The sequence below is a fragment of the Schistocerca piceifrons genome, chromosome 4, assembly GCF_021461385.2.
Source record: "Schistocerca piceifrons isolate TAMUIC-IGC-003096 chromosome 4, iqSchPice1.1, whole genome shotgun sequence".
Taxonomy (NCBI): Eukaryota; Metazoa; Arthropoda; class Insecta; order Orthoptera; family Acrididae; genus Schistocerca; species Schistocerca piceifrons.
Window position 1 is genome coordinate 79,022,321 of NC_060141.1, and position 27,646 is coordinate 79,049,966.

General features: G+C 44.4%; 1 protein-coding gene across 3 annotated transcripts in view; it reads left to right on the top strand.

Annotated features, from left to right (window-relative positions):
- LOC124796417 overlaps positions 1-27,646 on the top strand; it is a 523,416-nt gene that overhangs the window by 382,336 nt on the left and 113,434 nt on the right. For all 3 annotated transcript variants that reach the window (XM_047260593.1, XM_047260592.1, XM_047260594.1), the window contains exon 5: positions 26,829-26,955. In XM_047260593.1, the coding sequence (XP_047116549.1) occupies positions 26,829-26,955 (127 nt within the window). The remainder of the gene's footprint in view (positions 1-26,828; positions 26,956-27,646) is intronic.

The following is a 27,646-nucleotide window of genomic DNA, read 5'->3' on the forward strand; positions in this document are numbered from 1 at the left end:
ATTTTTAAGACATTTTAGTACCTCTGTGAGGTGATAAGGATATCCAGATTCAGACATAATTTTCCGCAGGCTATCAGGACTCACACGATCAAACGCCTCAACATGATTGATGAAGGCCATATGGGTTTCTAAATTAAATTCTGTGTGTTTTTCTATAATGTTCTTAATTAAACATTGTCTGTGCGCAAACGACCTGATCTAAATCCATTCTGTTCCTAGGAAACAACATCTCTTAAATCCTTGCTGTGGTTATTATCTTTGATTATACTTCGTAGTTAGTGTTTAGAAGACTGATGCCACGATAGATTTTACAGCGATCACTTTTCGTATACCGACGCTCTGGGATTTTGCAGTTCATCCAACATTGATTTATTAATTGTAAAAGTCTTTTAATGTAGTGATAAGCCTCCAAATCTAATTAGTTAGGCATTTATTGCATCTATTCCAATAGTTCTTGCATTTTTTCATGCTTTTCAAAGCTAATGTTTCATTGTACTTGTTTTCCCAAATGGAATCTTGGGCCTCCCGTATACACCATAAGTCGGTACAATGATTTATCCGTTGGTCATTGGGTACAATGTTCAGTGAGTCAGTGTCTTTCTTCCTTGTTCAAGGCTTTACTGACTGTCTATCCACATGTTGCCTAGTACGTATGTATGTCGTGTTGACATTTATGAACATGTCCCGTGGCTCTTGGTGTTCTTGTCCTCTATTTGTTTCCCAGCGTCTCTTTTTACTTTGTATGCTTTCCATCTCTCTGACGTTTTTGACACTAGGAGCAGATAATCTACCTGTCTTCCAAATTCTGATTCGTCTTTCCATCTGGATTTTTATTTTATTTTTTTTAACCAAGTGCTTCTGAGGCTGTTACGATGATGCACGTTATACCACATTCTACATCGATGTCTTTATTGACTGGTTGTAAAGCAAGCTTGTCTTGCAGTCTGTGCTGATAAAGGTTTGTAGTACTGTATTGCGAAAGGAGATGTCTTTTGAAGAAACCGTTATGTGGCTGATTCTGGAGTTTCTTTGCCTTCTTGCATTTTGACACTAGCCTTGTCTTAATGTCTTAAACGAAATGGTCGTTACCTATGTCGCTTCCTCTATAAATACGTATATAATGAGTCAGATACTTTGATCCTCGTGCACTCCATGTAAGCTTGTGAGTGTCTTTCTTTGTGTAAAACGTCCTAGTAATTTTAAAATTATTGAAAGAGGCAAGTTGGTGTATTTCCTATTATTATTATTATTATTATTATTAACAATCCTTTCTCCAAATAATGCTACTATTCCTAATATATGTAGTTTTCGAACACTAACAGCATCGGTGGACGATGACAACTCGGCTTACGTAATTTTGTTCACTTTTTTCCGAAGGTCTTCATGAAAAGTATCAGTATCATCCTTCCTCCCCGCCCTTCTCTGTTCCATGTATACCTATAACTGTTAGATTACCTCTTGGAATTTGAGTTACGTCATTCTTTCTTTTGAGAAGTTGTATTCACGAATCTTTCCATTTGTCACTGACTAAAATTGCTACTCTAGTACTAGCTCGTTTTCTTCGTGATACACCACTGTAAGCCACCCAGTACCCTATCAAATATTTTGTTCCTTTTAGTTTGGCTGAAAGACAAACAGTGGTTCACATCGAAATTGCCTGGCAGGTTATGGAGATTTTTGATGCTATAATATTTCGTAGTATTAAACCTCCTGGCAGATTAAAACTGTGTGCCGGACCGAGACTCGAACTCGGTATCTTTGCTTTTCGCGGGCAACTGAGCTACCCAAGCACGACTCACGCCCCGTCCTCACAGCTTTACTTCTGCCAGTACCTCGTCTCCTACCTTCCAAACTTTACAGAAGCTCTCCTGCGAATCTTGCAGAACTAGCACTCCTGAAAGAAAGGATATTGCGGAGACATGGCTTAGCCACAGCCTGGGGGATGAGAGTCGTGCTTGGGTAGCACAGATGGTAGAGTACTTGCCCGCGAAAGGCAAAGATCCCGATTTCGAGTCTTGGTCCGGCACACAGTATTAATCTGCCAGGAAGTTTCATATCAGTGCGCACTCCGCTGCAGAGTAAAAATCTCATTCTGGAAACACCCCCCCAGGCTGTGGCTAAGCCATGTCTCCGCAATATCCTTTCTTCCAGGAGTGCTAGTTCTGCAAGGTTCGTAGAAGAGCTTCTGTGGAGTTTGGAAGGTAGGAGACGAGGTAGTGGCAGAATGAAAACTGTTAGGACGGGTCGTGAGTCGTGCTTGGGTAGCTGAGTTGGTAGAGCACTTGCCCGCGAAAGGCAAAGGTCCCGAGTTCGTGTCTCGGTCGGGCACACAGTTTTAATCTCCTAGGAAGTTTTATATCAGTGCACACTCCGCTGCAGAGTGAAAATCTCATTCAATATTTCGTTGTATATTTCCATTGCTCTGCGGTCACCGCATCTGACGTATGAAAAGGACCCGTGTTCAGTTCCCGGATCTGCTAGAGATTTTTACTTGGCGGGAAAACTGAAACGGGGAGCACTCAGCAGCGTGAAACCAGTTGATCTACTTGAATGAGAAGTGACGCAGTATTGACATATAACTCGAGGACAGCGATTCATACCCCGGGCAGACCGCAATCGCCTGCCTGAAGTGCTTTAAGAAACCTACAGGAAACGTAAGCCAAGGGGATTAGACGAGGATCTGCCGGCCGCGCGGCGCCCACGCCGCTGTCCCGGCTGCCGTACTCTGAGCTTGTTGGCTCGCGGCCAAGAGCTGCTCTCACGTCAGTTGCCGCCGCCTGGCGACCCCCGAGGCTCACGTGCGCCGCTTCTCCTCTGGCTACGGCCCCGCCGCAGTTGGAGGCGGCGCCGGGTATCTTTCTAAAACCGCCGTGTCATCACACCTACCTTCACTGCGCCAAAAAAACAGTTGACCCGATGAAATGAGTCTTTCACAGACGAGCGCCTTGCAGCCGAGTATGTACAAGAACCACCTGATGACTTCCGTTTGTTTTGTGACCGGCACATCTCGTCCAGAAAACTTGAGGTTTCTTTGTATATGTCGCCCCTTTATTCGGGAAAGCACAGAAGGTGCACTGCCACATGTAAATATCCATTAGATACTGTTGAGGTTTTAATTGCACAGAACTTCCAGATCTTCGCAATTATCCCTGAGTGTAGCATGTGCTGTTTTAGTGCTGACTGCTGTACCCGGAACACACTGCTGTGGCCCAGTCTGCTTAAATGGAAAGAGAAAGCACACGTTTGTAATACGTACGGGAATTGGGTATACAAGGGTCACTCCAAAATAAATGCACACTATTTTTTTTTTTAAATCAATCTTTTATTCTACTTCTTTGAAAGTTTTACAGTGTGTAAATAGATCCTTTAGGAACAATATTTTCATTTCTTCACATAATTTCCATCCCTCTCAACTGCCTTACGCCTTCTTGTAACAAGCGCTTGTATACCTGCACGGTAAAATTCTGGACCAACATGTTGGAGCCACTGTTTGGCAGCGTACACAAGAGAGTCATCACCTTCAAACCTTATTCCACGAAGAGAGTCTTTCAGTTTCCCAAAGAGATGATAGTCACATGGAGCCAGGTCAGGACTGTAAGGCGGGTGTTTCAGTGTTGTCCATCCGAGTTTTGTGATCGCTTCCATGGTTTTTTGACTGACATGTGGCCGTGCATTGTCTTGCAACAGCAAAACATCCTGCAAACACTACCTTCCCCTATCCCAACGTAGCGTGACAATTCGTTCACTGTGATGCGTCTGTCAGCAGTTACCAATTCGTTAACTCTATGCACATTGTCTGGAGTTTGTGCAGTACGAGGCCTGCCGCTGCGAGGACAGTCCTCAATATTGCCGTGCCCCCTTTCGTCACGTAACCTGCTTAGCCACCGACTAACTGCACTGCGATCGACAGCAGCATCTCCATACACCCTTTTCAACCTCTTGTGGATGTTTCCCACTGTCTAGTTTTCAGAGCACAGGAATTTTATGACAGCACGTTGCTTCTGACGAACGTCAAGTGTAGCAGCCATTTTGAAGACATGCTGTGACGGTACCACTTACGGGAACAGGTTGAACTAAGTTTGAAAATAAGCGGGAAGGATGTATTTACACACTAAAAAACTTTCACACATGCAGAATGAAAACTGTATTTTTACAAAAATAGTGTGCATTTTTTTTGGAGTGACCCTCGTATATCCAAATCTCCTCTCCATTGTCTCTGTCCATCTCACCCTCCCCCGTTCTTTATCCGTCTAATTCTCATGCCCCCGTCTGTCAGTCCATCACATCCTCTCTTCCCCCCCCCCCCCTTTTCTCTCACCGTTTCCTCCTGGTCCGCCCGCCTGTGTCCCTCTCCTCCTTCCCGTTTTCTGTGTCCATTTCCTCCACAAACATCTACAACTGTATTTACATAGAAAATGTATATGTTCCTAATCGCGAATTTTCTAAAGTTTTTGACCGATTGCTTTGAAATTTTGGCACTTCATTCTGTTGTTACACACAAATGTCTTTTTTGCCTATTTTTAAATTTATGTAATACATAAATTTACATGAATTTAATAGTAGAGAACGTTGTTACAAAAATTTCATGAAGTTACATATACATGTATTATACATCATACGTTAAAGAATTAGCTACCTGAAAGTACGCCTATATTAGAGTGCAACGTTGTGTCAAAATTTCAAAGCATTCGGTCAAGCACTTTCGGAGATAATCGATTTTAAACAAACGAATATTTACATTTTTATTTATGTAGATAGATAACAGGAGGAATTCACGACGGGAAAAGGTAGCATAGAAGCAATTCTGATATTACTCTTAGTTGTGGAAGACAGTTTGAAGAAAATTCTGGATGCGTTCCAAGCACCTGTTAACCTAGACAAAGAGCTATTCACAATCTTTAGAAGTTTGAGGCTCAAATTCAGAAGCATACGAACAATCTAAAAGTGCTACTAAACACGTATGGGAGTAATTAAATTATAGGATCAACAAAGATATACCGAATTAATTTAGTTGCAAGGTAGTTTTGCAACTTATCAGCATTGTTATTCAATGTGTACGTCGAAGAAGCAACGAAAGAAATTTCGTAGCAGGGATAACAGTGAAAAATGGACAGGTGCCAATATTAAGGCAAGTGGATAACATAACCCTTCTGTTGGAAGCAAGGAATAGTCTTCGTAGCACATAATATGAAAGAGTTACACACAGCAGTGACCAAACGTTATGAAGGGTGGTAGCAAGCAGACTGGCGTAACGTCAAAATTGGAAACGATTCACAAGTAAAGAAAATCTATCTCAGAAGGAAGACGATATAGGACGGTTGAGGCAAGAAAGACGTCAGATATACATGGACAGAACTCTAATATCTCCTTGACGTTCTACTAGCGCGGAGTGGGGCACACATTGAAATACTGGCATAACGGAAAAAATGTTTGAGAGCTGCTAAAAGTTTTATAACAAATACGGTGATCCGTCTATAATAATTTCTAAGTTATGATTTTTTGAAATGATAGCGGGAGTTTATGGGCACCCCACATTTCCTGGTCCTGGCTACGTGCTCGTTCTCTTGGCTATTGTGGACGCCGGAGCAAAGAGTCCGGTGGCTGGAGGTGAGCGCTGAGGTCGCGGGCCGCTCTGCTGGTCTCTCCCTGATCCTCGTGGATGGGTTATGTGCCGGCCGGAGTGCCCTGCGGTTCTAGTCAGTACAGTCTGGAACCGAGTGACCGCTACGGTCGCAGGTTCGAATCCCGCCTCGGGCATGTTGTGTGTTATGTCCTTAGGTTAGTTAGGTTTAAGTAATTCTAAGTTATAGGGGACTGATGACCTCAGGTGTTAAGTCCCATAGTGCTCAGAGCCATTTGAACCATTTTGCTAGCGGTGAACATGTTACAGTCCAATGGTAGGGTCTCGAAATCTCATTGAGAGTAATTAGCAGCTACAGGGCTGTAGTAATTGTCTTTGGACGTGTGAGAAATTTGACCCCGTCTCGCGGCTCAAACTGATGCTCGCAACCATTGCTTGGATTAGTTTTGATATGATGTAACTGCAGGGAATTAATCCGATTCTAAGACAGCCTGCAGAGCTATATTTCGCATAATTTTTCTCGGGGCCCCCATAGCAAATTGACATCTGCTAGGCGTGGCACAACCTGATTAGCAGCGTCTCACCGTCCCTGCATACGCCACGGAAAAAAAGGGTTGTTGGACAGCTGCTGAAAGCCACAAAGCGCATGTTTCATTGCTACCGAAAGATTCACTCGAATGTACGGGTTGGCGCAGAGCACCTTGCTTATTTAGAAATGCAGTTATTAAAAATTTGCGCAGATATATGTTTAATTCGTTGAACAGAACCAAGAACAACATTTAAATTTTATGTTTACAGGGTTTAAAAGATCATATCGTGCAAATGGCATACATTATTCTCAATACATTACGTTAGCTGAACGAAACTTCCCAGTTCTATTATTTCCAGCATATCGACGGGTATGTTGGCGACAGCTTGAAGAATTGTGTATTTCAGGTGAACTAGGGTCCAAGGACGATCGATGTAAAAATGTGATTTTAGATAGCCCCATTAAAAAAAATCGCAAGGGGCTAAACCAGTTGACCATGCTGGCCGGTGCAAATCGCTCCCCAAGCAAGTATTGCCGCAAAACAGTCATTGACACACGCGTTGGTGTGCCGTGACACCGTTCTGCTGGAACCACATATCTCCCACATCCATCTCGTTGACTGTTGGCAGGAAACACTCCTGAATCGTGTAGACATAACGGTCAGATGTCACCGAAACTGCCAGATAGTTTTCTTCAAACGAACATAGACCAGTTCAAAAACGTTCAAATGTGCGTGAAATCTTATGGGACTTAACAGCCAAGGTCATCAGTCCCTAAGCTTACACACTAGTTAACCTAAGTTATTCTAAGCACAAACACACACACCCATGCCCGAGGGAGGACTCGAACCTCCACCGGGACCAGCCGCACAGTCCATGACTGCAGCGCCCTAGATTCGGCTAATCCTGCGCGGCCATAGACCAGTTGTCTCAACGCGCGATAGTGCAGACCAAACAGTTACACGCTGTGAATGTAGTTGCCAGTGAAGTTGTCCGGTGGTATCGGGCCCCCAATAGCGCGTGTTGTGCATATGTGCAGGCCTCGAAAGATGGAAATGAGCTTCGTGACTGAAGAAAACAAAAGCGTCGTGAGGCATGCCAAGAAGCATCTCACATGCATCTTCTCGAGCAACAAAATCGCGTGGATTAAGTTCCTGCACCACAGCCAATTTTTAGGAATGAAATTTCATTTCTTCACGGACAATTCGTCTCACAGAACGAGTAGACAGCTCAATATCAGCTGGACGTTGGCGGCCAGACCGCTGAGGGGATCGTAAAACAGAAAGCCGTACTGTGTTAGTGTTTTGGCGTGACTTTGCTGTTCGTGAAATCCTGCTTTTTTTGTTTTAACATTACTGACGTCCAGGCTGGCTCTGAGCACTATGCGACTAAACTTCTGAGGTCATCAGTCGCCTAGAACTTAGAACTAATTAAACCAAACTAACCTAAGGACATCACACACATCCATGCCCGAGGCAGGGTTCGAACCTGCAACCGTAGCGGTCGCTCGGCTCCAGACTGTAACGCCTAGAACCGCACGGCCACTCCGGCCGGCTGACGTCCACGAACAGTGCGGTATTCAAATGGGTACAGATTGCACGTTGCGTGGCGGTGATTGAGCGACCATCTGTAAAGTATGCCAGTCCATGATACTAACCAAGCCAAGCGGAGCTACAACTTTACGTTCCACCCTCTCGAATGTACTCACCTCCACACTCCTCGGAGCAGCTGTCGCTTCTGGTCGCCAAATTAAAGTAAGCAAGTTGCTCGGTTCCATCCTGTAGGAAATTCACGCGATGCACGGAAGCGTCACACCTGCTCCTCGCGATCACGCATTCTCCATCGGAGTTGGTGGAGCATTTCTGCGACACTACCGCGCTTGCCGAGCACACCAGCGACCGATCGTGAAGGTCTAGCTAATAGTGTGAGAGGAGACTCGCTGTGGAGTGTGGCGGCTGCGAGGCCAGTGCACCTGCCGTGCTCCTCTCTATAGTTAGGCACGCGCCGGCTGCCCACGCAGTTCGCACGGCGCGGCGCGGCGCCGCCTGTTTTGCCTGAGCCGGCGCGGCGGGACGCCCGAGCCCCGCGGGGCGGCCAATCAGGGCCCGTATTGTGGCGGCGCTAGTTGCCGGCACGTGCTCGCGGCCGGCGGCCGGCGCTGATGTCTTCTATTCAGCCGCGCCTCCTACCACCGGCGCGCGTTGTCTTACCGTAGGCGCCCGCTTCTCGTCAACAAGTTCAAGGTGGCGCAGCTTCGAGGAATCGCACATCTCCACATAGACGCTCTCATCTCGTCCAGCTCTCCGGTTCCACGTTACTGACGTCGCAAATGTACCGTAACTACCCCGTAAGCCAAGGGCCGGGGTTCTGAGAGACGCTCCTTCCAAGTATGCGGCACTGGGCGAGGTACGTGGCAACAGAGGGTTCGCTGATGTCCAGCAACGGAGTTATTCCAGAATGAATAAGGAGTGTTCCGATGGAAATGTAACAGAGGTCGGAACAACCAAACCTGGTGAAATTTGCATATGCCGCTTTGGGGTAACGCAGTGAGACAGCCAGGGATGACGAGGCATACTCCGTCACATCCCCCTTAAAAAGAAAAAAATTCAAACTTTACCTTAACCGGGCAAAGTGCTGCTCACCGTCTTTTTCGACGTCAGAATTGCTCGAGCATGGGAAAACCACTAAAGATGCGTACTGTGAGACACTTCGCAGTCTACGCCAAGTCCATCAAGAGCAAACGGCCTGGAATGCTCACGGAGGAAGTGATCCTGCTCCACGGTAACGCGCGTCCACACATTTCGCAGGTCACACAAAGTGTAGTGGCCAAGTTCGAGGAGTCTGTGATACTTGTTGACATTCCCATGGAGCCCAAGGCACTACAGGTAGTAGTGCCTCGGAACAGGTTTTTCCGGAAGTACGATACACCGGCCTGTTAGCCGCTGCTCGATACGTACTACTGGGGAAAGTCCACTTCCTGCTCTAGGAACCCTGCCCGCGTGTCAGCTCATTGACAGACGAACGGCTGTGGTGCGTGACTTTCTTCAGAGTTCAGTACTGCAGTTAATCTGACTGGCAAGTCATGTTCCAGCGAGACCACCAAAGGAAACACACTAATGATTTACAACGGGCATCACTATTTTGTGGACTACACTAACAAACAAGATTTAACATATTGCCGTTGTGTAAACTATAGCAAGAGTAACTGCAAAGGAAGAATATCCACTAAAAATACCATATTAGGCGATTGTACTTCAGATGAAGCAGCAAATGAAGTGCGAAAACATTTTGTGAGTGGAAAAGAAACAGATACTACGATTTCATCAATTTACGCTGAAGAAGCTGTTCAGTCGAGGCTACGAGTTAGTAACATCGTTACCGTCACATAGAAGTGCGGAACCATCGCTCCACATCGCTCCATCGCTTTAGGTGAAAGTATGCGACCTACACAAGATCTGATCGATGCTGGAGGAATATTCTTTCAATAAAATAATTTACTGATCAATGATGGCAGCAAATTTGTACTTGCAGATGATAACAGACGACGGAATCACAGAATATTGCTGTTTGCTAGAGGAAAGGGAAAATAATTTTTATTCAAAATGGTTCAAATGGCTCTTAAGTACTATGGCACTTAACATCTGAGGTCATCAGTCGCCTACACGTAGAACTACTTAAACCTAACTAACCTAAGGACATCACACACATCCATGCCCGAGGCAGGATTCGAACCTACCACCATAGCAGCAGCACGGTTCCGGACTGAAGCACCTATCACCGCTCGGTCACAGCGGCCAGCATGTTTATTAAGCTGTGTATCATTCTTTGTACGAGCTAGCAGTTCAGACAGTTGTTTATACTTCAACCTGATCGTAGAAGTACGTGAGAAGCCAAACACTATTCCAGCTGTCTACGCTTTGCTGCCGAAACATGTGACCGTTTTTTCTGAAACAGAAACTGCGGTTGCAGTTATGATTTTAATCAGTGTTTGTGGAAATAAGTTAAGTGCTGCGACCGTGTTCCTGCCTGTAAGGAAAATTAAGAGGTTCACTGCCACTCAAGAATGTCTTCAGATCTAGCACATCTCCTGTGGAAATGTTCGATGATGATTGGCTAGAGGACTTCTCTGACTATTTTATGGACCAGTGGCTCGATAACGAGTATGCCAAGAAGTATTTGGAACTGTAGTGGAAGGCGTCATCGCACTGACAACGTCTCTGAAGGACGGAAACGAAGAATAGAGAGATTAATATCGAAAGTTGATCCAAATGTGTACTCTTTAGTAAAAAATTCTTTGAGAGGTGACTGCTTTCCATCAGTTTGAGGACCAATTTTAAATATCGATGGGGAAAAAAAGAACTACGTCAGCAATGAAGACTGACGAGACCATTGAAGAGGCTTTAAAAACACTCGAAATTGACGGTAACGTGAGATCGTTTCTAACTTGTCTGGCGTACGCACAGAAATTAACAGCGATGAAAAAAGTGTCAGTCACTGGAAATTACGTATATACTGAAGTGAATTTGATGCACGTCATACTAATTGGCAATCTTGTAAATAAGTTTAATGGTGGGCGAAAAGGGAGCAGCTCCACTTTGTGTTTTATGGAAACGACACAAAGGCGGTTAAATGTCCCTTGCAATTTGAAAAATACTTTATTTTATCCTTGATGAATGTTAGAAATGTTGATATGATAGAGACACCTTGGAAGCAACATTTTTGCGAAACTGTCCTTATATGTAGACGTTCGTATGCAACCGCCCTCTCGAAATGGCCTGAAACAGCGTTGTTTAACCTTTCACCGTATATTAAAAATAATTCCTGTTAACATGTCTCGCTGCACTGCTACACAGGAAACAAATTCGTAGGGTGCCTGTACTGGCCAGTTGCTATATGAAGAGCCCCAGGCTCCGTGCAAGTGTCACTCTCTGCAAGTGTGCCAACCCCAGTTCAAGTGGGAGCTGCTCAAACATCCGCCCTGCAGCCCAGACGTGTCGCCCTGCGACTTCCGTGCGGTAGATCCGCCAAAAAAGTATCTCCAAGGGAAACGTTTCAACTCGGACGACGAGCCAAGGCATACAGTGGAGCACTGGCTCCTGTCATGGCAACAGGAATTCTGGCTACAGGGAATCGTTCGGCACGTTAAACGGGGGTAGTTGCGGTGTTGTTTCGTACCTTCTCTTTCGAACACCCCGCATATTTTCGCTCTGCAGCGGAGTGTTCGCTGATTTGAAACTTCGTGGGAGATTAAAACTGTGCGCCGAAAAGGGACACGAACCTAGAACGTTTGCCTTTCTCGGGCAAGTACTCTACCAACTGAGCTATCCGAGCGCGACTCATGCCCCGCCGTCACAGTCTTAGTTGCGCCAGTACCTCTCATCGTACCTTCGAAACTTCACACAAATTCCCGTGTGGACTTTGGAGAACTAGCACTCCTGCAAGGAAGGAAACTGCGGAGAACTGGCTTGTTTTGGAAACTTGTGGTATGACCGTCGGGAATCATCCTATTTGCACAGCTACTCGAAAGTAGCTGACGACCTCTTAGGAGAAGACGTGTAGAGCTCTATTCCAGAGAGTTCCATTTACGAGTGTTTGGCATTTGCGTGCTAGCTTCGTCCATACTGACCTAGCGGGTCACGAAGCTTCGTGATTCAGATCGATCTCCTGTAAGCAGTGTAGGTGGCGAAACGTGCGTTGCAGTGGAGGCGACCACAGAAAGAAGCACAGTGGCCAAGGATGTAACTCGCCCCCGGTGGGGCGCCTGCGGAGAAGATCAAAACTAAGATTGCGGTTTATCGTCCCGTCGACGATGCCAACACTAGAGATGGAGCACATGCTCGGGTTTAGGGAGGCGAATAGGTCGTGTCCCTGAAGGAACCATCACGGCATTCGGCCTGAACGATTTGTCGATTGTTCCTCATGCAGACTTGCTCTTGACATCCTTGGTCTATCTGGACTCTTCCTCTTATCCGACTCATTCTTACTTTCATTCCGTTGCCTCTAGAGCATCGAAACTTTTACCATAACTAAGGAGTAGATGCCTGTCTTTGGATCGTAAGTTTTGGAACAGTTTTCTCGCAATAGCACTTCCCAGAATTATCTTGTCTCTGAAAAGTATCAAAGCTGCCTGTGTTACCTCCTGCTTCATTGACATATATATTGAGTTGTAATTGTCTCATCAGCGTTCTTTTCGGCAGTACAACGTTGCATTCTCTATTGGCATCTTTGCATCGGAAACGACACTGTGTTCTGTCCACTAGGGAAGTTGTCTCTACGAGGTTTGGTATTCTACCTAGGACATCGAAGGAAGATACTTTCAACTTATGCCAACGCTCGGCTCGTGGTCCCGTGGTGACAGATCCAGTGAAAGCTACATCCAGTACTATGGAGTTTCGGTTAGGGGGTACCACGGAGCCATAACATTGTGTCTTAGTGAACAGGAGCACAATGCATTGTGTGCTGAGACGGTAATAACTAAGATCTGAGTTTACCAGTTTGGCTGCCTCCTCTTTATTCTAAGTGTTGCGGGAGTCGGTGCTCTCATAAGCTCTTGGCTCGAAATAACCCCCTTGTGTGCATCTGACTCGCCCCGAAGATAGCTGGACGTTTTACAGCCGAAATGTTAGCGGCAGACAAAGTATGGTTACAGCTGAATATCAGGAATTTTATAGTGTCTTTTAGGGCAGTTGATAAGATATCGATATGTCAGTATCGAAATGGCAATATCGAGTGCCGATATTTTTATTTTATATTTCTTTCGAATTTTCGGTAAAAACTTGAATTTGTTGTTTTGAAACTAGTAGAATATAATTTTAAATTTATCCATTTTACATGGATGTTGTTTGAGGTCTGCAACTGTATTATAAAATTATGTGGAATAATTTTATACTGCTGTAGGCACTTTTTACTAATATTTTACAGTTACTGTATAATGCACCTGATAATGGCAGCATGCTGCCGAAATGCATTGTGCTAATAAAATGTTAGTAAAAAGTGACTACAGCAGTACAAAATTATTCCGCTTAATAGTAGAATATAATTTCTCCTTCGCTGTGTGAAGGACTCTTACTACTTTTTGACCTTTCATCAAGTCCATTTTTTAACGCAACTAGTGTGCTACTTCTTCACATCGGCATTCTTCACAAACAGTTGCTGAAAATGATGAACAAAAATCTAAATGACAAAATTTGTCTGTGCGGTAGGCGAAGACGTGTGAGGGGAAATGCTGACGTAGTCGGTGCTCGGAACTACTAACAGAACCTGCAGCGTTTAACTTCACCACGCAATTTTGACACTAAGACTGCTTTTGCAGAAATGAAAAAAACAGCGAAGTCGATCTGATGTGTTCCGGATGAATCTGATGTGACGAATCCAAGCGACAGACCTATCGGACACTTTTCATTGTGCCACTTTCATTCATTTACCATTGTGAGCGAACTGGTTATCGTCAAGCGTGAAAGTGCATTGTTTTCCTTTCAATTCTTGCTCTAAGGGGGCAAGCAGGCTGATAGCGTGTTGTACAGAGTATCCTAAACCGTGGGTTGCCCAGGAAATATTGGATCGCACTTTTTTTACAGCCGAAAACAATGCTACGGATGCGAAACGTGACTTATGTATTTTTCGAAGTCTCCTGAGAGAGTACGCCAAGTTTGTCACTTCCGGCAGATAGCGTAGCTGCAAGCCAGTTTGAAAATGGGGTCTGTAGGTGACGTACGTTACAAGCAACTTGCAGTCATTGAATTTCTCACTGCAGAGGATGAAACTGCAGGAAATATTCATAAACGCTTGCGCAAAGTCTATGGAGCATCTGCTGTCTACAAAAGTACAATTAGTCGCCGGACACGGCGAGGCCTACGAGAAAGACAGGCGCCGGCGCGTACGTCACGAAGGTAGACCTTCGCTCGATCGCTCATATTAGCAAACTACGTTTCTACACCTGTTAACTCTTAACTAGGCGTGTCCGTACAAACGAGAACAATCTTTTACTGGAATCCGTTATTATGGAATCTTAGTGTTATTAGTCCTATAATGATGGAAAGTCCATGGGCCTACTTATAATCTGTTACGGCTGTACTGGCGTATAACAAAATAAAATCATGCTAAAATGATTATCAGTTGCATAAGGCACCACTTCCAGTATTTAATGAGTACTGTTAAGCAGAAGAGACTAAATGCTATAAAAAAAGCCATTATACCATTTATGTCGAGTATTGATCTTCAATTAAATTTTGCTGTAGTACTATTAATCAGTAACACTTCATAATAGCAGATTTAAGTGGAAGATGCAATTCTTGTTAGTACTTACACGCGAATTAACAGGTTTAGAAACGCATTTTGTCTGCTGAGCTGAGCGAGCGAGCGAGTTCAGGACTACCTTCCTGACGTACGCGCCGCGGCCTGTCTTTCTCGTGGGCCTCGGGGACACGAAGGGTGAGGTCATCAGATTCGGCGGAGCTCCACAATTTCCAGCGGTCCGGGAGACAATCCATGGCTGTCACGCCTGACGTGTTGCAGCGAACTGATGTTATTCGCGAGGACAGACGCATTACGATTCAACAGTTTGCGCTGCATCTGACAATCAGCAAAGGGAGCGTTTTGAAGCTGAAGGGGAGGCCGCCTCGGATTGTGACAGGTAATGAAACCTGGGTTCACCATTTTGAGCACGAAACAAACGACAGTCGATGGAATGGCACCATTCCCACTCCTCACAGAAGAAAAAAATTCAAAGCAACTGCTTACGCCGGTAAGGTAGAAATCACCTTGTAATGGGACTATGAAGGTGTGATTCTCATTGATGTGATGTCAGGAGGCGGTACCGTTAAGTCAGAAGCATATTTCAGTACAGTAACAGAACTCAAGAAGTGCTTCCGGCGACTTCGGCGCCATAGCAACCCAGGAGATGTTTTGCTGCAACACGATAGCGCTGGGCCCCACACGAGTCAGGCTTCTGAAGACGTCGCAAAACAGATTTGGACAGTCTCATCCCATCCACCCTACAGCCCTGACCTCGCCGCCTCGGACTTCCACTTGTCTGGGCCATTAAAGGATGCCATTCGTCGAAGACATTTCGAGGACGATGAGGTGATCCACACAGTGGAACACTGGCTCCGCTACCAGGACATACACGCTCTTGTTTCGCGCTGGAGGAAGGCCATATAATGGGATTGAGATTGCGTGGAACAATAGGGTGTGTAGATAAAACACCATTCTTTCGCATATGTAATTCTCATTATGTCCAATAAAGAATTGTTGAAGAAAAAATGCGCTGCATTACTTTCTCGACAACCCTCGTAAATCAGTACTTAAATCTACAGCTCTAAAACCGACTGTATATTTACTATGTGCGGCCGATATTTTTGTAAGGCCGGTACGTCGGTATTTTTTCCGTCGGTATATAGATGTGTCTATACTTTTGTCGGTATATCGAGAGCCGATAATATTGTTTAACTATCTATATGTGGGATTCCCGATATTTTTGGAAAGCATCAACATTCCTACTTTCTTACATCTTCTTTCTGTCGTATTCTAATGATCATACGTTTCATACAAATGTTTTAAGTTGTACATCACGTCTCATGCATGTACACTCAGCCACTATGTGAACCTGCCAATATAGCAAATTTTTTTTATTGCTCGTCTTGATTGCTTTAATTTTTTGAAATGACCTGTTTGGATTGATTATAAGCCATCCTCAGATCTGATTGTATCAGTTATCCTGTGAAGTAGTATTTAAAATTCGCTGATGAGTTGGCGCGTTACTCTTGTAATCGAGACAATCAGATTTGAGGGAGGTTCATGTTGAACCGAAACAAGTCATTTAAAAAACTGTAAGCAATCAAGACGGACAATAAAAAATGTTGTACTACGAGTGATTGCGGATTTCGTCCAAGAATGTTATGGGTCATTTCACGTCAAGTGGTCTACTTTCGGAAAAAGTTCCCGCGCGATCATCACAGATGTTGCTGAAATTTTGTGTCAACATTCGCACATGTTCCCACTGAACATTGGTAAAGTTTCACGATCATTAATTCAAAACTTCAGATCTAATATCTCAGCCAATATTTTCTTGAAAGAAATAATCCTTGGCCATCGTCTACAAAGTTTTGTGCTCTCTTAAGAGAAATAAATATTTCCTAAGCGATGTGAATATGGATAATTTGAAACAAAGCTGGCCGAGGAAAAAAAGTGAAGTTTAGCGTTTTATATCTCCGGAAGTAACTACGGGATAAACCAGAACCTTTGTACGTACTGACTTACCAATGCAGTTTTTTAGAATATAAAATTTCAGCATCCTACTGCTTTCCAATAGGTTTCAAACTGAGGACAAAGTTGACGGTTTTTCTAAAAATGCCACAAAACTGGCTATTTTTGGCCCACATTTACAAGAATGTTTTCTGTAAACTCTTAAATCGTTTTCATTAAAAAGACCATGTACTAAACCATTAAAAAAACTGCTTGGTTTTGCAATGCAAACAGAAGGCCTTAAAAAGGCTGAGAAGCATTGAAAATGGACCCGTAATCCGCTGGTACTCAAATCTGGCATCTTTTGTTATGTTCTACAGTTGTTTAGTACTCTCTGTGGAAGACAATATCAGAAATCCTGATGACTACGAAATGAGCTTGAGTCAGAGAAACTGCACGTAAGTAGTATTTGTTTTTTAGACGTCTCTGCAGCATTCAGCTCTACAAAATTCTTTTTGTGAAAGATGAAATGGAATAAGGAATCCAATATAAAGTTCTTTTTTGTGGCTGTAATAATTTGGGGTGATCACATTTGGAAAGTGTAATTTGTCGTATGAAAATTTCGATATTGCAGTGCCTGTGTCATTCTGAAATATGATGCAATATTCCTTCGGACATGCATGCATTCCATAAATGTCAGTTTTTGCACTGCTCGCATAGCTTAATGATCAGCGCGCTAGCCTGTCAAACAGGGATGCGATCAAATCCGCGCGGCGGAATTACTCTAGCAATACAAGCAAGTTTTCGATAATGCGCACGACAAAAGGGGTGGGGTACTATTTGCCCACTACAAAACAATTATTAACTCTTATTAACATCCTTTTTTAAATAGGTACTGATGCATAAATCTAGTCCGGAACCTGAAAATCTTTCTGTACAATCTTAGCAATACTAACGCATTTTCCGTAATTTTTAAACAGTGGAGCCAATTTAGGTGGAAATTGACGAATAGGCATTAATTGTCGAGGCTGACTTGAATGAAATTCCTTTGCTTGTTTAAACAGTTGCAAATAGTAAGATCCGGCACCCTCTGGACGATGGGAAGACGCAAGACGCCCTCTCTGTCCTGCCGGCGGAATTGTGAATCTCCGTCGAATGACACGGAGGCATCCCGCAGACCGCAAGGGCCGTGCCGACTGAAATACCAGGCCTTAATTTTATCAGTCAATCAACATAAATTGCAGGAGAAGCAGAGCTAAAGCTTTAGCAGCGGAACTTTTAAAACTTACTGTACTTCAAAAAGGGCTAAGGGCTGGCCAAGTTCATAACTACTCAGCTCAAATACAAAAAAGTTACTGCCGCACAAGCTGCCCATGCGGCCACAGAATCACAAAAATCAGCTACAGATGTCGATAAACTTAACCATAATTGGACCTGGCCTTTGAAGCGAGGGCAAATACCGGACGGGCTTCAGCACAACTGACCCAAGGGCGCTGTGCAGACCAAGTCAAGTAAGACACTGCGACCGTATCCAGATCAGTACTTGCGGTTAAGCAATCTTAATTAAAACAACTAACAACTGTGGTGTACCACTTCACTATACAAGCGAAGCGCCCCACTGCACGCAAACGTGCCCCGCAATAACAAAGGCCACAAAAGGCAAAAAACACCTTAACAACTTTTAAAATCAACTCAGCAAACCAGTGACAAAGAAGACAACTGATCTCTCAACGCCCTGCGCTGTCGGGAACAGTCTGTGCGACAACACACCAGAGGAAAGCGTCAGTTTTTCACAATCCAAGTTTCATCGTTTTGGAAACCATACCAAGGCGGCAGCCTACCACTCTTTTTGATTAATCCGGTAACTACAACAAGATAGAGAAATTCGACACATATCACACAGTCTTGAGAGGTAATGATCGTTTCCGTCGCTTCACAACGGCAGTCTTTCGCAAATAATAGACTTAAAATAAAATAACCCACGTTGCTGTCTTAGCCCAGTCCTCACAGTAATCCACAACGGCAACACCGCACAACTTCTTGACGACGGCCTGCTATATCGGCGTTTCCTTCTTATAATTTAAAGTAAACGTTTCCGAGTCGTTTTTCAGCCCATTAAGGCACCATTAACCGCCTTGCTGACAACGGTGAAGCTACATACAAGAGAGAGCGATCAACCACCACTGAATAACCACCACTCTCGGCTACAAATTACCCAAGTCTGTACCTTAACTGTGGCCAATGCAATAACCAGAAACGGCGAGCAACAACGTTAGGGCCGGGCGGTGTGGCCGTGCGTTTCTAGGCGCTTCAATCTGGAACCGCGTGACCACTACGGTCGCAGGTTCGAATCCTGCCTCGGGCATGGATGTGTGTGATGTTCTTAGGTTAGTTAGGTTTAAGTAGTTCTAAGTTCTAGAGGACTGATGACCACTGATGTCAAGTCCCACAGTGGTCAGAGCCATTTGAACAACGTTAGGACTCCATATACAACTATGTGCTTAGTATCACCAGACTTCAGCCGAGCTATCGGAACCCACAATCGTGGCAAACACCAACTCTGCCTCCTTGCCGTAGTGCCCCTATCCGACGCTGTGCTTGTAAACTCGGACTGGAACTTCTAATTTACCGGGAGAGGAGACCAACTGGCATAACCTAGAGGTACTTCATGAGCACTACAAAACAATTTTCCACAATACAAATTTCGTTAACTGTAAATTTTTTTCACAATATACTTTTTTTAAGATATATAGATGTGTAACGAGGGTCCTGATCTTGAAGATAGGAATATCACATTTTTGCGAAAAGTCGCTTTCACTACTAACACTTAATTTTTCGGGTTACGTTTTACTGAAAAATTCAGAACAGTTACGGAATTTGGTAAAATAATTCATTAAAAACAGTGCTTTTTAAATTTTTCAATATAAATTACACTACTAGACAGCAGCATTTACAAAGTGTGGGCATAAAGTAATCCCCACTCCACACCGACTTTTGGTATTTTGAGGGTTAACCCTAACGATATAGACCCGTGCGAGGAGGCTAGGTGGCACTTTATGCGTAGCTTTTCTTATCTTCTACATCTGCATAGATACTCCACAAGCCACCGTAAGGTGCGTGGCGTAGGGTACCCTGTACAGCTACTTGTCATTTCGCCTCCTTTCCACTCACAAGTAGAGCGAGGAAAAATCGACTGTCTGTACGCCTGCTTATGAGCTCCAGTTTCTTCGTGGTCCTTACGCGCGATATATCTGCGGTGGTAGAATCGTTCGGCTCTCAGCTTCAAATGCCGGTTCCCTAAATTTTCTCAGTAGTGTTTCTCGAAAAGAACGCCGCCCTCCATGCAGGGATTCCCACTTGAGTTCCCGAAGCATTTCCCGTAACACTTATGTGTTGTTTGAACCTACCGGTAAAAAATCTAGCAGCCCGCCTCTAAATTGCTTCGATGTCTTCCTTCAATCCCACCTGGTACGCATGACAAACACTGGAGCAGTACTGAACTATAGGTCGTACCAACGTCCTATATGCATACAAACGTCCTCCTTTACAGGTGAACCACTCTTTCCTAAAATTCTCCCAATAACCCGATATCGACCACTTGCCTTCCCTACCACAGTTTTCACGTGCTCGTTCCACTTAATCGCTTCGCAACGTTACGCCCAAATATTTAAAGGACCATATCCGAACATCACGGGTTTGTTTTGTCTACTCATCCACATTAACTTACATTTTTTTTCACATTTAGGGCTAGCTGCCATACATGACTCCAACTGGAAATTTTGTTTGTCATCTTGTATCTTGTACCTAATTCTATAATTATAATTCTTTTGTATTTTGACGTTAAACTTAACCCCCCCCTCCCCCTTAGTAGTAGACACAGCCTTTCACAACAAATGTCCTACGCAACGCATAACAGCATTAAAAGAATTTTCAGGGTCTGGAATCTGCTTATACATCAGTGTCTCTTTGAAACGTATGTTGTTAAACTACCAGCAACACCACTACCCCTCGGTGGTAGTATCCGTTAGTGAAAGTGCTTTGGCACTTGCAGGGTTAACGACCGTAACTGGTACAACCGCCAGCCTGGGTGTGGTTTTTCGGCCGTTTGCCATGCTCGTTTAGGCAAATCCTGGGCTGGTTAAGTGACGACTTCAGTGTCAGGAAAAGCATGCGGTGTCAGAATTAAGATAAAAGTAGATCTTATACATTCCCGACATATTGCCGGTGGAGCAGCGACCAATACAGTACTGAAATAGTAGATGGGCCAAATAATGAGAACAGCGGACGCTTTATGGAGGAAATAAGGCTAAGGAAGAGGGGGAACATTAAGCTACTACGCATTTCTGTATGCTTATCACTGAATTACACACGCGTTAATATACAACTTCGATTCCGAATATATTTTCCGTGTCTCGTCCTCTCTGGCCTGTGTTGCTTATATATCCGTGGGTAAAGTCTTTCGAAGAAGTGACGTGACTGAATTACAACCGAGGCAAGGAATGCCAGTTAGTAAGAGAACCAAGAGTTTCCCCTGATGCCCGGAGACTTGGATGATTATAACTGTAACCGGGCAATAAGAGAGCAAACGTTGAGACAGTTTAGAGTATTACGGCGCCCCGTGCCACCTAGCGAAGGGAGTGTGGCGCAACGCAAGCAGTATGCAGGCAGGAGAAGCTGTGTGTGAAGCGGCACTTATCTCGGGAGTCGGCAGGGAAGCGGAGGGCGCGTCGAGGTGAACGCCTGATAGCGGGCCACCCACCGTGGGAGGAAGCCGCCTACCGCAACCTCCGCTGCGCCAAGGCTCGCCAGCAGCTCACAATCTCACGCGGCTGTGGCGTCGCTGGAGGCAACATCCTCGCCTTTCGTACTCACTGGGTATTACGCTGGGTAATAATCCGACAGCTTCACAGGACTCATTCAGCAGTTATCAAAAGATTAGACGGTGACGCATATTTCGCACGAGTAAATAAAAATGTCGGGCAGGAATGCAGCCTGTTGCCATTTCTCATCAACAATTGAGAATGTAATAAAAGAATGGAGAGCTAGGCATGCCGAAGAAATAACTATGCGTGGACACGTTCATTTCGTCCGCGCCTCTGTGCTCCCGTGCTGTCGCGCAAAGTCACTCTCGGCGAACTGCTGCGCACGACGCAGACAACTTTATGTAATTCTAAAATTTGCTGGCGTACCACCCGCATTAGTTCTCTGCACTGGCACACATGCAAAGCCAGTGTGAGTAAGGGTCGCTTGCTTCTCTTCGATCCGCGAGACAGGGCTAAATTCGCAACTCCAGAGTCAATAATCAGAAGCCTGCAACCGTCTAACCACTTTCAGGAAATATTCCGAGAAGCGACCACTGGACAGGAATGTGTTCACCGCCAACAGTTCCACACGATAATCACCACAACTGCAAACAGGAAAACAGTTCAAAGTCCAAAGGGAAAGAGTCACACAAAAACATCACTCTCAAATTTGGACGGAGAAAAGTGTTATTTATTGGCCTGAACAACCCTAGCCAAGCTCGTCACTTTTATCCAACACCACCTCCAGCTAGCTAACGGCTCTCATTCTACCCTGAGATCTCTCTTTTTATTGAGCAACTGCACGCTCATTAATCTTCAACAATCACCGATAAAGACACTGACACGCGTGAGCAGAGTTCCACGCCTGCGCATGGGAAAGCCCTTACAACTCCCCCCCCCCCCCCCCCCCTCTCTCTCTCTCTCTCTCTCTCTTTCTTTCGTAATGCACTAACAAGGAGACCAGGCGGCACTCGGATTTTTGTAATCTTTTATATTTATGGTACATGAAGTTCAGAACTCGAAAGTCAATCTACAAAAGCAGTCCTATGCAGCTCTCTGAAAATTCTCGAGAAAATCGACTGTCAAGTTTTCCGAGGATCTTGAGGAACATTAACTTTCGCAACAGGCAGCGTGTTTCACAAGGTAGCGTTGGAGAATGCTACTCGGGCAGCCGATGGATCGCTCGTTCGAATCTTGCTTGTGGTTTTATTTTTTCCTACATCATTTAAAGATGAAGTTCATCAAATATACGCTAGTTACACATTTTCATGAACGACGCAATTTTTCTAGTTTTCTAGCAACATACCACCGGCAAAATTCCAATCTTCAGTGCAAATATAACCTCTCATTTATCGATATATTATAAAAGATGTTAATAAGTTTAAAACTTTTTTAATTTAAATAATGTTTGTTAACAATATTTTATTCTGGGTGATTGAGCTGCCCCTCCCTATGTGTTTCGTGCAACTAACAACACCTTCAAGAACCAAGCGCGACAGTTACATATTCTGTCGCTCGTTCTCTACATGCCAACTATTAGGCTTGCAGAAAAAAAATGAACAGGACCTTTTTGTTCGACATTTAATGTAGTTAAATTTTGTTCTGGGATACTTTTCGCTCGAGGCTATAGTTTTCTAGTTATTCAAGAAATACGTACAAAATTTAACTACATTAAATGTCCTCCAAAGAGATCCTGTTCATCTTCCCTGTAGAAGTAATAGTTTGCGTGTAGCGAGCGAGAGAATATGAAACTCTTGCACTTGGTTTTTGAAGGCGTTGCGGGTTGCATAAAATAGAAACAAGAACCCGATTACCACTTGCCAAAGCTACCGAGCGAGCCACGCTGCCTGTCGTGAAAATCATCTTCATTTTAGAGGTAACTGGGTTGATCGCTGAGTATCACCAACTCCGGACTTTTGAAATGCACTGTAAAATCACCACCTCCACCATAGAGGGCACACGAGTTTTGGAAGACTAGAGCTTAACGTCCCATCGACAGAGAGGTCATTATAGACGGAGCAGATGCTCGAATTACGGAAGGATGGGAAGAAAAATCGATCATATCGTTTCCAAAGGAACCATCTCGGCACTTGCCTTAAGTGATTCAGGAAAATTACTGAAAACCTAAGTTTGTATGGCCAAACAGTTGAGCACGCGTCCTCCTGAATGTACGAGGCCGCATACTGACTCCTCAGTTTCGGTGTCTCCAAATAGTTCCACGAAACTGTCTCACCTTTAGGTCTTCCAGTCAATCAGAATATGGAGCCAAGTGGGATTGGTCATTTTATGTTTCGGCTTGCTGGATCCCGGCAAACTTCTAAGAGTTCCTCTGCCAGGGAGTTGGAAATCCCGGCCGTTATGGGGAACAGCCGAAGGAAGGGCACACAGACACAGCCAGGAAAAAAAAAATAAAAGGTTTAGACTTGCTGTTGCAATTTAGAAGACGGGGTCGGTTGGTATGATACATTCTGAGACATCAAAGGATCACCAATTTTGGAGGGAAGCGTAGAGGGTAAAAATCGTAGAGGGAGACCAAGAGATGAATACACTAAGCAGATTCTGAAGGATGTAGGTTGCAGTAGCTACTCGGAGACGAATATGCTTGCACAGGATAGAGTAGCATGGAGAGCTGCATCAAACCAGTCTCTGGGCTCAGGACCACAACACAACAACACATAGCAGTGTTAACCAGAACTGAAATCAGTCTCCAGAAGACCATAGAAGGCATGAACAAGGTATTTTCAGAAAGATATGATATGAAAATAAATAAGAAGAAGAAAACCGAAATCTTCCCAACAGTAGTAAACCTGAGTCTGAACAGAGCGATTCTGAAGCAAGTCACCAGCTTCAACCATATGGGTAGCAGAATAACGTAGGATAGTAGAGCATGGTAGGAGATTAAATGTAGAATTGCACAAGCTGAAACAGCATTCAACTACAACAAGAAACTACTAACATGTAAAAATATTGGTTTAAACGCCAAGATACAGTATGTAAAAACTTGTTTCGTAATGATTTCAAGGGCAAAGAGAATAACCAATGAAGAAGTCTGCAAGAACGTAGGAGAGAAAAGATTGTTGTGGAGGACTATCAAGGGACGGAGAGGCTGTTGGGTTAATTCCATACACAGATATTCCCCTTTCACTGAGAAATTACCGAGTGAGGTTGCGCATTGGTTAGCACACTGGATTCACATTCGGGAGGATGACTGCTCATATCCGCGTCTGGATATTCATATTCAGTTTTTCAGTGAGTTCCCAAATCGCATCCGTAAATCGGGATGCTTTTTTTTAAAAAAGCACGGCTGATTTCCTTCTCAATCTTTCCTTAATCCGAGCTTGTGGTCTCTGGTGATCTCTCTGTCGATAGAACTTTAAACTCTGATCTTCCTTCCTTCTATCATTGTGAAATTAATAGAAAGGAAATTGTCTGGGAAGAATGCTCAAGGAAGATCAAGGCAGATAAATCAAGTTCCCAAATTGACCGTATATTATGAACGGAAGAGACTTCTGAAAAATTGAGCAGGAGAATTGCTGCCGATCTATCTACGGCTTGAGAACAAAAGAAGATGATAGTCATTTACATGTGGCTCAGCGATGACAATCCAAATTCGAAAACCAAATTTTAGAATCACTTTTGCTAGCCCAATCAAATATCAATTTTCCCAGTATTTTACTCGGATTATGTCTGAAAATCAGGTATTCCATTTTCGTCAGTACGGTTAAGTAATGTTTTCAATAACTGTGGTATTAATTTTTAAATAAGAGAGTCTTTAATTTCCTGCTTTATGAGACTGAATTCTTAAGGACGTCGAGGAGGAGCAGCAGATGTTTACAAACCTCACCGTCATCGATCGTTGCGTGCGAAGCTTTTTTATTCTGTCATCAGAGTCACGCACGTCGTGAACGCAAATGTGATCACTGATGGAACATTTTCCAACATGGGTTGGCTAAAAATCTTCCAAATACTTAATACACAGTGCATTCCTGTACAGGGAACCCTGCATTGTGCGTAGCTGTCTCATTTTCAGACTCTTTCTTTAAGTGCCTAATGTTCTTATTATGCAGCCACTGCATATTGCGCTTTTATGTATTCATAGAGATCAAGAAGATTTCTTCTGGAGAGGACGCCTTCTTGAATTTGAAATTTCTACCACAAAAAATATCATTTTCTCTTGCTGACTTTGCATTTGGATCAACAGATGAAGCATAGATTAGAACACCTACAGTATAACATGGTAATTTTTTCAGGGTCTGCTAACTTGGAACAGCAGTTGAACCAAATGTCTTGAAAACAATATCAGAAGTGAAACAAGGGTAATAGAATGTAGACTTATTAAATCAATTGATGTCGGGGGAATGAGATTATGAAATAGGACACTCACAGTGTAGACGAGTTTTCGTATTTGGGCGGTAAAATAATCATGGCAGAACCAGAGGGGATATAAAATACAGTCCGCCAATAGCAAGTAAAGCATTTCTGAAACAAAGAGATATTTTTCAACATCAGCTATAAATTTAAAGTCTATTCTGAAGGTATTTGTAGGGAAGTGAAATATGGATGTTAAAAAGGTCAGACAAGAAGACAACAGAAACTTTTGAAATATGAGCTGCATAACAGTGCTGAGCAGATTCAGAAGGATGTAGGTTGCAGTAGGTACTGGGAGATGAAAAAGCTTGCACAGGATAGAGTAGCATGGAGAGCTGCATCAAACCAGTCTCAGGACTGAAGACCACAACAACAACAACAACAACAACAGTGCTGAATGTTAGATGGGCAGTTTGGGTAACTAATGAACAAGTAGTAAATAGAAATGGGAAGGAAAGAAATATACCGCAAAACTTGATTAAAAGGAAAGATTGGTTGATGGGATGTATTCAGAGCACCAGGGAATCGTCATTGTAGTGATGGAGCGAAGTGTGTGTGTGTGGGGGGGGGGGGGGGGGTGAAAATTGTAGAGTGGGAGCAAGGCTTGGGGACAGTAAGTAGCACAAAGTGGATGTGGAAGAGGTTTACACACTTGAAAATTTTGCGCAATACTCTTAATAAACATTCAGACATATTTGCCCAGAAACAGAAGGCCTCATCAGTATCAGCACATTGGGGTTTATTACCTTCTAGCTGCTCTGCACAACAGTCGCTTTGTTGTGTTGTAGTTATCGGTCTGTTTTATCGACGTGCTTTGCATGGCAGGCTGGATGTCAGGGGTAAATAAATGATTCTCAAGTCCCTGAAAGCCTGCTCTGAATGACGGACGTCTTGTGGGATAAGCAGTATGAGCCTGCTTTATTTATTTGTGCAGGGGCTACATGTGCCGATGAGCATGGCTGGGGGGAATGGTTAAGATGGATAGAGGAGGGAGTGGACAGAGCGAGGACTAGGAGGAAACGAACGGAGAGAGGGAAGGAAAGAGGGATACATGAGGCAGGTGAAAGGCGTAGAGTGGTGGTGGGCAAGCGGTAATGGAAGAGGGTGAAGCAGAGATGGGAACAGAGGGGGGAAGGAGGAAGTGGTCAAAGAGAGGGAGAGGAGGAGATGATGGGCAGAGATAAGGGGAAGGAGGAGTAGATGGACCAAGAGGGGGGTGAGAAGGAGATCCAATGTCCAGATATATTTAGCAATGGCGAAGTGTTTGTGCGTTCACTAGTACCATTTTAATACGACGACGACGACAACGACTACAAGAAGGATCCGCTAATTCCGATTGCACAGGCAGCACTGTCGTTGTGTTCCAGAACGACCTGCTGGGACAGTCGCTGTACAACATCACGCGGCCGGAGGACCACGAGGAGCTGCGGCGTAACATCGAGACGGCTCCCAGCGACGGCCGCGCCTCTTCCGCCGCTTCCGGCTGTTCGCCAGGTGCGTACGTCTGCCCTGCCTGCGTAGCGTAGCAGCTGCGTGACATCCGGCGTGTCTAGCCGCTGTACTCTCTGTGAGAGGGCTTTCTGCGAATTAAACGTGCAAAGCGCAGGTACCACGCTAACACCGCCTCAGACCTTGACAGTGACCGCAGTTCGGCGGTGAACAGAATCCGTACGTTGCCTCAGGTATGCCGTATGCCGCTCAAGCCACTCATTGACAATTAAGGAGCAAAAATATGGAAACACCATGACAAGTTCTTGCTTGAACATAAATGCAGATGCTGGACGAGCCTGCAGGTTGCGCTCTTGAATCTGACCACGGACGGCGCCTGTGCAACGTCCTCGATACGTTGCAAGTGTCAGTCGTGGTCACGACAGTGTCCTGCGTAGGTGTGAGTGCGTGATACAGGAACGTGGGCAAATTGTTGGTGCTCGTGTGGTGGGCGCTTCCGTAACCAAGGTAGCCGAAGTACGACGGTCACTCCAAAAGAAATGCACACTTTTTTTAAAAAAAATCCATCTTTTATTCCACATGTTTGAAAGTTTTACAGTCTGTAGATACATCCCATAGGAACAATGTCTTCTTTTCTCCACATAATTTCCACCCCTCTCAACTGCCTTACACCGTCTTGGAACCAGCGCCTCTATACCCGCGCGGTAAAATTCTGGACCATCCTGTTGGAGCCACT